General features: G+C 46.4%; 1 protein-coding gene across 2 annotated transcripts in view; it reads left to right on the top strand.

Moving 5' to 3' along the window:
- The first annotated feature begins 3,336 nt into the window (after window positions 1–3,336).
- POC1A (POC1 centriolar protein A) overlaps window positions 3,337–12,127 on the top strand; it is a 44,010-nt gene continuing 35,219 nt past the window's right edge. For both annotated transcript variants that reach the window (XM_058031952.1, XM_058031953.1), the window contains exons 1-6: window positions 3,337–3,384; window positions 4,527–4,611; window positions 5,275–5,446; window positions 6,349–6,528; window positions 7,617–7,724; window positions 8,981–9,096. In XM_058031952.1, the coding sequence (XP_057887935.1) occupies window positions 3,367–3,384; window positions 4,527–4,611; window positions 5,275–5,446; window positions 6,349–6,528; window positions 7,617–7,724; window positions 8,981–9,096 (679 nt within the window). In that variant the 5' untranslated portion in view covers window positions 3,337–3,366. The remainder of the gene's footprint in view (window positions 3,385–4,526; window positions 4,612–5,274; window positions 5,447–6,348; window positions 6,529–7,616; window positions 7,725–8,980; window positions 9,097–12,127) is intronic.

Below are 12,127 nucleotides of genomic sequence, written 5' to 3' on the forward strand. Positions count from 1 at the left end.
GGCCATGTCTGAGGGAGGAATGCATCTCTTCAGATGCAGTACCTCAAAGGGCAGCGGGAATGCAGAGCTTTTCAGGCACACAGACATACCTGAACCAGCAGACAGTCTGCTGCAGGAAGGCAGTGTATCAGGGAGAAGGAGGGATGGATTCCCTGAGAAGACCCATTCATGGAATTGTGTTCATGGCTCTGCATTTATGAACAAAGCAGGAGTGATTCAGACCAAGTAAACCAGAATACCTCTTGACCAGATGGCTTGGACTTCGTTCCCCCAGCCTGATTGCTGGGTCATTGATGGATGGAAAGGAAACTACTGCTTTTGTGTCTCATGCCAGAAATGAAGCAAGTGTGTCCCCTGCTCCATCTCTCCCAGCTAATTTTAAACCCACTAGATAAAAAAGTGCAATCCTATTCAAGAAATTTGCAAAGACAATGGGTTGGCATCAATGAATCCCTGCTGCTTAGGTGCAAGAGATGTCAAGAAAATTATTCTCCAATCCAATGTTTCTGCATTGCAGGGATCCAGGGAGCCCCATTTCTGCAGGTGTCAGAGGGGCCCAGCCAGAAAACTCTCCAAACAGGGCCCTGGGATGCCCAAGGCTGTAGTGGGATAGGATATAAGAAAATAAAGATAGTGTAGAAAGTAATCTCACCCCTAAGGAATTGCAGCTGGGCCAATTATCAAAGATTAGGAACAGGCCTGACTTTAACAGGCCACAGCTGTAAGCAATGAGAAGAAGATGCTATAAAAGAGTGGGGTGGCTGGGTGAGCGGGGGGCTGGAGTCAGTTGGCTGCTTTGTGACGAAGTGCTTGGAGGAGATGGCCATGAGAAACACCAAGAAGGTATGGAGCTTTTGCAATAAGGAGACAACAGTATGGAATAAGAGGACAACACAAGGCTGCAGCCATGCCAGCTCCTCCCTGGTGAGGGCCCACTCCTGGTGCAGCCAGACACAGCCCAGGCCTCTCCTGGCCCACAGCCCCTCAGGGCAGCTCTGTGGGCACTGCTGGGCTCTGCACTCCCACCACTGGTGGCTCTGGGACAGAGAAGCAACAAGAGAGATCAGCCTCTACAATTCCCTTCAGCAGTTTCTGCTCAGGCTGCTCCCCCTGCCAGGGCAGCACCACCAACCATCACTGAGATGTCACCTGCAATGTCCCCAGAGCACAGGCACCACAGTGATATGCCAGAACATTCCATTGGAACCTGCTGTCTGTTGGTGCCAGTTGTTCTTTGCCTGCCAGCTGGTGGGACACAGCCAAGCTGTCCAGGGCAATGGCTGCGGAGCGAGAGTTCTCGTCCCTGCGCTTTCCACAGAAGCTTTGGAAAATGCTGGAAAGTAGCAAGTTTCAGTCAATTTGGTGGAGTGAGGGTGGAAAATGTGTGGCCATCAACAAAGATCTCTTTGAAGTGGAGGTGCTGGGCAGGGAAGGACAGCGGGTCTTCCACACACAGAAAATGAAAAGTTTCATGCGACAGCTGAATGCATATGGATTCACCAAAGTGCAGCAGAATTTCCAAAGATCTGCCTCTCTGCCCGAATTCCTGGCAGAGGAAGCAGCAGCTTCTGCTCACAGCCAGGTACAGCAGCTGCTCTGCACAGCTACTAATGCTTGTGATAATCTGGGGGGAGAGAGGAACCTTCACAGCAAATAAGGCCTCCTCATAGAGGGCCATTTGCAGGTTGAAAAGAAGCCACTTTTCATAAGGGTGCTTATAAAAATGAGGGAGAGGGACTTTTAGTGCAGGCAGAGAGTGACAGGACAAGGAACAGCAGTTGTGTAGTGAAAAAGGCCAGGTTTAGATTAGTCCTTAGGAAGAAATCCTTTCCTGTGAGTGTGGTGAGGCCCTGGCACAGGTTGCCCAGACAGCTTGTGGATGCTCCATCCCTTGAAGTATTCAAGGCCAGGCTGGATGGGGCTGTGAGAACCTGGGGTAGTGAGTGGCATCCCTGCCAAAGGCAGCAGGGTTGGGACCTGATGATTTTTAAGATCCCTTCTAACCCAAGATAGTGTGTGATTCTGTGATGGAAGGGATGGGGATGGGAGCAAGTGGTCTGGTCTTCTTTTCCTTCTCAGGCATGTTTGTGTTAGTCTTTCTGACTACTAGAAATGTGGACAAGATACATTTTGGTGAGATCTACTGACTTTGAACCCATTAAAGGCACAGACAGGCTCAGCATAACCTGATTTCTCTGAATATCTTTGCTCTGTGTCTTGCTGTACCAAATCTGAAACCTTCCCATGGCACTTGCCCAATGCCAAGCATCAAAGGACCAACAAGATTACCTGCCTGCTCACATCTGCACTGAAGCTGCTGAGAAATTGTTTTATTTTCAAAAAGTAGTTCTGCTTTTGACAATCTTACACTGCTCTGCTCTCAGGAGGCAAAACCCCAGAGGTGGTGATGCCTGAACACAACCATCTCAAGCTTTAGCCTGAGCTTTAGGTTCTACACAGCCCTCAGGGTACATGATGCTCTGCTGTGTTTGGAGTAACCGGGGAGGTGGTGGCAACTAACTCTTCTCCTTTGCCTGTTTTAGATCCTCTACTACTATAACCCCAGCTTCAACAGAGCGCACCCCTGGCTGTCAGAAACGTGCAAGAGGAGATGTGTCCTTAAAGGAAGGGGCCTATATGCAGAACAGATGGAGGAAAGGCCCCTTTAGAAGCTCAGATGGTCAGCCCAAGCTTTGTGGAGAGGCAGATCTTGGCTCCACACAGGCGCCTGTTAGAGAGCAGTCAGTGTGCAGTCCATAGTGTCTAATTAATAGTACTGTTCCTAGAGATGAACAGAGTTGGAAGAAATTTGAGTTAGTATTAAACCACTGGAAGAATAAACCCTTCTCGGTTGTCCTGTGCTCTTTGCACAACCCCGGGGTGAGTTCCTATTTGGAACACTCACAGACCAAGCAGAAGCAACTCATCTCCCAGCAGCTGAACCACTTATTGGCAGTGAGCAGCCCAGCCTCAGCCCTGGAGAGCACGGCTTTGGGGTGCTCCCCTGGCTGCGATCCGGACACCGCCTCACCAGGCTCGGGAGCCATTCGGCCTCAGAGCAGCAGTGACAAAACGAGAGGGGTGGTGGGCACTGAACGAGAGCGGCACCAAGCCTGCCAGGGTAACGGCTGTAACAGCGCCGGAGGGGGCTTTCCCAACGCCCCCCAACGTCCTGAGCCCCCTGACGGGGCCGGCCGTGCTCGGAGCAGCCCGCTACCACACTCGGCCCTGAGGCGCTGCCGGGCTCCCGCCCCGGGCCCGCCACGGCGCCCTCAGCCGGGCCCGCCCCCGCCCGCCCCTCGCTGGGCGGGGCCGTTGCTACGGGGCGCGCGCGGCGCGGGAACCGAACGGCGGCCGCCGGGCGTCATGGCCGCCCTGTGCGAGGTGAGCGCCGGCCGGGCGGGAACGGAACGGACCAGCACAGCCCGTGTGGGGCTGCTGAGGCGGCACCGGGGCATCCCGCCGAGCGGGGGGGAGGCGGCGGCAGCTCTTGGGCCGCTGTGTCCCAGCCGGCAGGGATGTGACACTGCCCGGAAGAGTGGAAGGGGAAGGCAGGGCTGGTGCAGTGTCTGGTGCTGTGGGGGGCCCTGAGGCCGCGGTGGCGGTGGGAGGCAGTGCTGGGCTCGGAGGGGTTCATGCAGGTGGGGCTGTGGACAGAGGAGTTCGGGGAGCTTAATGCTGGGGTGTAGCCCTGGGTGTGGGGTGCTGTGCAGCCGGGGTTGGTCTGTGTGTGTTTGTTTGTGGAGAGCGGCACCTCCGGACTCTTGGAAGGGTTCTGGGTCTGCGGGGGGCCGGACTGAGCGGGGAGCGCTGCCTTGCTCTGGGTCTGGGTGCTGGGCTCTGGTCAAATCCTGAGTGTGGGATTGCCAGGGAGGCAGTGGCAATGTGTGAGAGCAAGGACTGAAGGCTGACCAGCCTGTCCTGAACGATTTTCAAGTGTTAAAAGCTCTTGTAATAGTTCTCTCAGGTCTTTGTTTTTTTTTTGCCTGGCCTCCGGCTTTTGTTGGCCTTTGCAGCAGGGTGCTGTGGGTGGGGTTAGGTGTCAGTCTGTTTTGCTGCAATTCTCATTTGTCCTGCCTGTTTCAACAGGTGTGTTAAATCTTGTGAGTTTGCCTCTTCTGTGCAAATAATGGCCTCTTGGCTACACCTGAGCTGAGATGAGCAGCTGTCAAAGCAAAGCTGAGCTTGGCTGCCTGCTCAGGTGATCATGGACATGGCTTATCTGTTCTACAGTCAGCTTTAGAGTCTCTGTGCCAGCAGCGTGTTGTAAAAGTGCATGAGGGATTTGTGCAGTCACTCAAGATCCAAGCTAATAACAGCTTGGATAATTTGCTTCTTTTAAAATTTATGGTATATGTGAGATTTGTGTTTTGTGTTGTGCAGTTGCCTGCACAATGGTTCTTGCCTCTGCCTGTTTTTTTGTGGGGTAAATATGTGGCTTGGTTCACTTCTTCTAGAAATAAAATGATTTTATTGTACAAAGATGGTTCTTAAATCTGTACTGTCTGAACATTCTTGTCTTCTAGGAAGATCCATCCCTGGAGAGGCACTTCAAAGGCCACAGAGATGCTGTCACTAGTGTGGACTTCAGTCGTGCTAAGAAACAATTGGGTAAATTGTGTTTTGGTGGCCAGAGGATAAAGAAAGAGCTGTTCTGCTTTAGTTAGATGGGAGGAAGAGTGGAAGTGACTGAGCTCTGCAACAGCAAAAGGTCCTGCTGCTGCTTCCTGCTAACAGCAAGTTGAGCACTGCTCCACTCGCCTTCCAAGCTTGTGTTTTTAGAATGTTGTGAAGAACTGCTGAGCTGACTTTGGTCAATGTTTTGCCACAAGGGAGAGGTGTTGGAGGGAGGTGTAGCCAGCGTGCTTTTAAGACACCAACTCAGTGGTCTTCTCTGCTTAATCTGAAGTGACATTTAACCTGCTGCAGCTAATGCCTTTGCCCATCAGAAAGTGAAGAGATAACCTTCATTTCCTGAGTGTGTGGACGATTTGCAACCTGTGGCTGTTGCATGTCGGGACTCTTGGAATTAAATTGTCAGTCCAAAGTAATGCATGGCCGGCCTTGTTTTCTTTGAATTACTAATGAAATTATATGCATGACAATAATGAAATCCACAGCTTGCAATAGACTGGTGAAACTTCAAGGGCAATGTATTGAGACTGCTGGAAGCTACGATGGAGAGCTGAGTGTGAAATGTAGTTTTTCTGTAATTGGAGGAGAGCTAATGCAAGTTTGGTTTTGTGTGGTTTTGTTTTTCCTTTTCTATTTCAGCGAGTGGCTCAATGGATTCGTGCCTGATGATCTGGAGCATGAAGCCTCAGATGAGAGCCTATCGCTTCTTGGGCCACAAAGATGCAGTGTTGTGTGTCCAGTTCTCACCCTCTGGTCACCTCGTGGCTTCAGGCTCTAGAGACAAAACAGTTCGTTTGTGGATCCCTAGTGTGTGAGTACCTGTCCCTTCTGCCTCTCTTTGTGTTTAACTGTGGCTTGGAATTTCTCCTTAGTGCTTTGTAGCAGTTCTCTGGCTATGGGTCAGGGATCTGTTGGAGGGAAAGAAGAACCACTGTGTCTTTGTCTTCTCTTCAGTCTGTGGATATGGAGCTCCTGGTGGTACAGTACATGCTGGAGGACAGATTTTGGACTGAGAGTTCCATAAACCTGTTGGATCTCTAAATACACTCTGCTTTGGATCTCTGAATATGTCTTGTGCTTATTAGCCAGAAAAATGCATCTTGCATTTATTTGGAAATGATGTGTAGAGAAAAATGAACACATTTGAATTGTCTTGCCTGGCTGAGTTAATGGCAGATTGCTCACAGCTGTACAGTATCAGGTGTGCTGAATTCGTGTGTGATGTGGCACTGGAATGGCCAGCTGGGCATGGGCCATTACAGGAGCAGTTGGGAGGTCGTTGCCTGCTTGGCTCTTGTTTGAATGAGCTGTGAAAACACCTCACTCTTTGCCTGCCTTGCAGCAAAGTACCTGGCAAGAGTACAGAACCAAAGTGTCTTCTTTTACATTGATCTTTTTGTGTTTAAATGGTTGCACAAATGAGCTGTGGCATTTTTCCCCTTTATAGGAAACATGGGTTGTTTCCTGTTGGATTGGCCTCCAGTATGGAACTGGAGCAACTGGTTTTAGCTGTGTATTCTGTACTGCTCATGAAGCATGAGCAACTTTGGGGTCGATCAATGTTTTTATCCTACTGTGGTCACATGCACTTCCCATAGAAGTGATGGTTGCTAGCGCTGCTCAGCATGCAGCAGCCCTGTGCTTTCAGGTACAGAAAACAAATGCATTTGCTGCCCTTTGTGCAGTTTTAAAGAGCTCTTCCCTTTTGTGTAGCAAGGGAGAATCGACTGTGTTCAAGGCTCACACAGGAACCGTGAGAAGTGTTCATTTCTCCAGCGATGGCCAGTCCTTAGTTACAGCTTCTGATGACAAAACCATCAAAGTGTGGACGGTTCACAGGCAGAAGTTTCTGTTCTCACTGAGTCAGCACATCAACTGGGTTCGCTGTGCCAGGTGAGTGCAGCCCTCTGACAGACAGAGATGGAGATTTATCCCTCAAAGCAGAGGCTCAGTGTCATGCTCTGGTGCAACACATTTCTGTTCAGGGTGGTTCACGTGTGTCTAGTGACTGAAATACATTGCTGACCTGCAGAGACATTCTTTGAGTATTTATCTGTACCCACGTTGTGTTTCTCCAGTAATCTGTCAAGCAGAGGCTTTCCTGCTTTGTGATTTGTTCTGTGTTTTGTTTTTATCTGGTAAGGAGAGTTCTGTGTCTTGAAGTTGCTAATAGGAAAAAAAAGGAGAGGTTTCTGCTGTTATTTCAGCTTAGTTTCTTTAGACTTGTCATGCCCCTTGTTAAAATGATCACCAGTGCTACCTCTAAAATGTTTTAAGTGCTGCCATGATAAGAACATTATTTCCTGATAACGGTTTCAGATTTGGTTTCAAGGAGTTATTTATGCATATGTGTATCTAGGCTAAAGCCATGGTTCCTCTGTAGGTGAAGAGTTCATTACAGTTGTGGAACATGGTGGTGGCAGTGGCTGGTAGCACTCTAGATGCCCACAGAAGAGCAGAAAGGATGTTTTTAAGTATGTCTGATGATCTGGAGTTAGGGACTCAAGTCCTGATTCTGTAATGTGTATACCTGTGAAGAGAGGTCTGGATCTGTCATGTATGTGATATTTTGAGATGGGAACTTAATATATTCTCCTAAGTCACTGGAATGGTGAAGGCTCTGCTGCAGCTGTTTTCTTGTGAGTGGCTGTGTTGCTCTGAACTCTTGTGGCAAAGGCAGGAATTGTTTTGCAACTTGAGGTACACTTAAATTGAAACAAGTAAGACACAAGATCTTAAGTCAGACTCAAGACTTTGCTGAGGGTTATTTTATGTGCTCATGGAGTTAGGGATAGTTTGAGTACTTAGGGCTTGCTTTTCCCTCAACTTAGTGATTGGATTTTCAGTATCACTGATGCCTCTGTGACTTTTTGAGAAGCTAGGTGTGTTTACCAACATGTCAAAACACCTGGCCAAATTCAGTCGACCCTGTACTCCTTTCATTTGATGGCTTTTGTTAATTGCTGTCACTCTTGCCTTAGATTCTCTCCTGATGGACGATTGATAGTGTCATCCAGTGATGATAAAACTGTCAAGCTGTGGGACAAAACCAGCAGAGAATGCATCCACTCCTTTTGTGAGCATGGAGGGTAAGTACCTGGTGGTGATGTCTGAAGGGGGGAATTCACCTGGGGAATTTACACCTGGTTTGTGAGGTTCAGAGGTCCCTGTCCTGGCAATTATAAAACTGCTTGAAAAACCATCAGCACCTCTTGCAAAAGCAGCCAGTGTGAGGGCCCAGTCCAGAATTGCCCTGGCCCCTTTGACTGCTCAGGGTTAGAACTGTGAGGGTTATATTTCAGTAACTGTCCAGCACATGAAGCCTCAGTTTCTTTGTGCTTATTTATTTTTGGAGATGCTTAAATTCCTTATCTCTTCTTTTATTTTGCTCTGAGTTGACGTAAATTAAAAGTGCAAAAGTGTACAGACAGAATGGCACTTGGATGCTTTGATTCATCTTCAAGTTTTTAAATAATGAGGTTATTCAAACCCTCCACTTTGCATTCAGAAAAATAGCTGTTAAATTTGGAATGTAGCAAAAGATAATTTACCCAGAAACATAAAACAAGTCCTCAGAGAACTGAGACTGGAATCTCCCTAATTCATTGCTGCACTGAATTTCTAGTGCAATATTTTCTTCTTTCTAGGTAATATACAGCGATGGTAAGACAAATTCAGACATTTATTTTTTTCAATGCTCTTAAGTATGTGTCTTGTCCAAACAACCTATTGAAATAGCTCAGTTTTTTTTCAGCACTTGCTACAAGAATAGTCAAAAGATAATTAATTTTATCCAATTTGTTTGGTGAGGAGTTATCTTTTCCTGAAGGGTCTGAAGCTTTTATTGTAATTATGTTTTCAAACTAAGAATTGATTGGATTCAGGTCCAGGAAGCAATTTGGCCTCAGCCTTGCTACTTTCCAAGGGGCAACATATGATTTCAGGCACAAATTCACTAAGTTCCATCTTAAATTTAATTAACAGAAGAAAAATCTCTGTTCAGTGTTGTACGCATCACTCTGGAAATAATGTTAATATAGTAGAAGACATATATTATGCAAACATTAAATGAAGGCTTGAAAATGTTGTTGTGACAGTTGGATCCATCAGATTTCAGGAGGTTTGTGTCTGCAGCTCCTACACCTGCAATGTGAACTACTGAAGATATGCTTAGGTAGGAGCCTGCAGTCTGGCTGGGGTTAGAAACAAGGTCTTAAGAGAAATTCAGCAAAATCAATATTCAGGTTATTTCCTCGTTTCTTTAATGCTCAGTGAGTCATGCTGTAGCACCCCTTGTTGAAGAGGCACTTTTGGTGTGCAGCAGTTGGGTTTGGTGCTGTTGCAGGTTTGTGAACCACGTGGATTTCCATCCCAGCGGTAACTGCATCGCCGCGGGCAGCACGGACAGCACCGTGAAGCTCTGGGACGTCAGGATGAACAGACTGCTGCAGCACTACCAAGGCAAGTCAACAGCTTACAGCAGCTGAACCTTTCCAGCTATTGATGCCAGTTGCTCTGAAATCCAAGGATTGTTTCTCCATCAGCTGCTGCTTTTCCAGAAAGGCACTGGGTTAGGCCTGCCAGCAGGAGCCTTTCTTCACCAGATGTCATGCTTTGCTTTGTGTTTAGCTCCAGAGCTAATCCTGAGGCTGTCCCACGTTACAGGTGGGCATGGGTCTTACCTGTGATGCCATTTGGCTCCTATTCACTGTTACTGAGAAGGTGCTGTGCAATAAAAAGGATGTGGCCTCTGCCTCTGAATAAGCCTATAGGAGGAGTCAGAATTGTATTCCAGCAATTCAGAATGTTAGGTTCTTTTATAAGAAAATCAGGAAAAGTTAACAAAAAGGAAAATCAAAATCAATCAATTGCAATTCTATACTATGATCCATGTTTATGGTTCCTTTTCCAAACTCTGTTTTTCAGCTTCCATAATTAGCTTTGATGATGCCAAATGACATCTCTTCCCATTACATGTTCTTGTCCCACTGATTGGTGCTGCTCTTTGGTAGATCTGGATAGGAAAAGGGTGCTTTCCCTTCCCTGCCAGCTTCTGTGAGACTGATTGACCTATTCTGTGCATTAGTTTCTTCAGCCAAGATGTGGCTTTTCTTTGCTAATAACAGTTTTTAAGGCTGCTGTGATATTTTAAAATGAATGCATTCTCTAGCACTGTTTTCAGTGTTGGTAGCTTATTAAACTTAATTTTGCTAACTTTTCCCTGAGGAACTGCTTCTGGCATGCTCATAAAGCAGATCAGAGACATGGGGCTGGAGCTTGGTGTGTCCTTTCTGCCCTCAACATAAGCTTTTGTGCATTCCTGCTGTGACAGCCTCCCAGCTTCAGGCATTGTTGTGGATCACAGTCACTCTCAGCTCTCTGATAGTTAGATATCTGTTAGATTTTGTTAACTTTTTGGTGACTTCCAATTCGTCAGTATTGAGCGTGCAACTTGTGTAATAAGTATTGTTAAATTGTGGCCCATATCAAGACTTGGAAATGCCTTCCTGAAGTCTTGTTGCTAAAATCAGTAGTGTTTTTTTAATACTTGGGCAGTGTCAGGTTGTCCTTTAACCTGCTTTATCAGCTTTTCAATGGTGGCAAGATCTGCAGTGCATGTTTCCAGCCACAGTATAACTTGGCTCAAAAGTTGTCTCTTCCTGCTTTCCACTTACTGCTATTAAATTGTCCAAATCTGATGTGGTTTAGGCTTGGCTGCCAGGTTTATTTTTTGCCTTACAATGACATATTTCCCTGGTATCCCACCCTTTCTGAATGGCATTTTAGTGTGACACCCTTGCTATTGAAGTGATCATTTTCCTGGGGCGAGTGTTATTTTTAACAGCTACTTTGTAAATCCTAACTGTGGATTAAACCTTTAACTAAAAATAGTAATAATAGCTGAAGAAACCTTAAATTGCAGTGGTGGTTTTTTGCAATCACTTCATGCACCTGTGGCTACAAACTGATGTGTTTGTAACATGTTCTGGGGATGTTTATAAATCCTGCCTTTCTGAGGGTTTATACATCTCTCATTTTGACTAAATCTGATTTAGTTTTGTGTCTCCCCTGTGAGGCTGCCACTCCTGTCCCACTAGATGGCATCTGTGCCTTCAGAATGTGCTGATGCTGCCTGATTGCCAGGGACTCCATTTTAAACATGGAGTTAATTGATGAGTGGCCCTGCCTCGGGCTCTTGCGTCTGAAGTTGGGCTGCTTTCCAGCACTGATTAGTCTTTTAGCAGCGTTGCTCTTGTTGCCAGCACTTGTTCCAACTGTGACATTTGTAAATGAAAGTTGGAAGTAGAGAGCAAGCTGCAAAACCTTTTGTATGGTGTGTTTTTCTTTGAGCCAAGCAAAGTATGCTCTGGTCACGTTTACTGTACAGGAGAACACACAGATGCTTTATTTGGTTCTCTGCTTGGCACTGACTCTTTTGTACAGCCCCTACAAAAATGGCCAGTGTTTACTGCCTGACATTTTTTCCCTGTCCAAAGCTGTGTGGGGGACACCTCTGTAGCAGGTCTATGGAAACAGCTCTAACCTGTTTTTTATTCCTATTTAAAAAGAATAATTGGTACTTCTATTCAGTTTGGATGGGACTGATGGTGGTTATCTGTTCAGTGGAGACTGTGGCTGTTTCAAATTCATCCTAATTTATCTACTTGCTGGTGTTACTGAGGGTTGCATTACATAAAAGAAATGCTGTGGGGCTTGGGACAGTTTTGAGCAGGCTGGGAGGACTCAGTTTTAGTATAAGTCCCCTAAGAGGCTCTTCTTACTTTGCTAGGGCTTGGCTGGCAGAAGGATGGGCTTGTAGCAATGAGTCACTGGGAGAGGCCACCTGGTGCTGCACTGGATTTCTTGCTCACAGCATGAAATCAAGTGAGGTGGCAGGATGTGTTGGCCCTTTTTGGAGAGGTGTTATGAATGGTCTTGTGGGAGGTATGAGCTGCCTTGACAGTAGAGATGAACTTTACTCTGAGTTTAGAAGAGCCAGTAACTCCTTGGGCACAGAAGCTGTGACTACTTGTGCAGCTACAGTCTGTGTGACTTTTTTCCATTATGGAAAGGATTTTTTGTGAAGCTGGAAATCCTTTATTTACCTTCTAGAACTTGGAAATGTGATACATTACTAATCTTGTCTATTTCTGATGTGATTCCTTTCAGGACTTTCCTTAGTTGACAAGATACGTTTACATTTATCTGAATATAGATTCTAAGGGGGTGAGGAATACTACAAATTCCTCAGAATAAGATTTTCAAGGGAAAAAGATATTTATCACTCTTTCATAAGAAAAAACTCCACACAGACCTTTTTTCCTTCAATAGGTAGCATGATACAGGGTAGGGGGTAGAGGAATATATAGCTGTGTGACAGAGACAGTATTTACCAAGAAGAAGAACAGTTTAGAAGTTACCTGTGTTAAGGTTTTCTTCTGTTTTGTAACAGTCTGGGTCAAGAAGAGTTGTTTTCAGAGCTTAGCTGAGG

The sequence above is a fragment of the Melospiza georgiana genome, chromosome 11 (genome assembly GCF_028018845.1).
Source record: "Melospiza georgiana isolate bMelGeo1 chromosome 11, bMelGeo1.pri, whole genome shotgun sequence".
Classification (NCBI taxonomy): domain Eukaryota; kingdom Metazoa; phylum Chordata; class Aves; order Passeriformes; family Passerellidae; genus Melospiza; species Melospiza georgiana.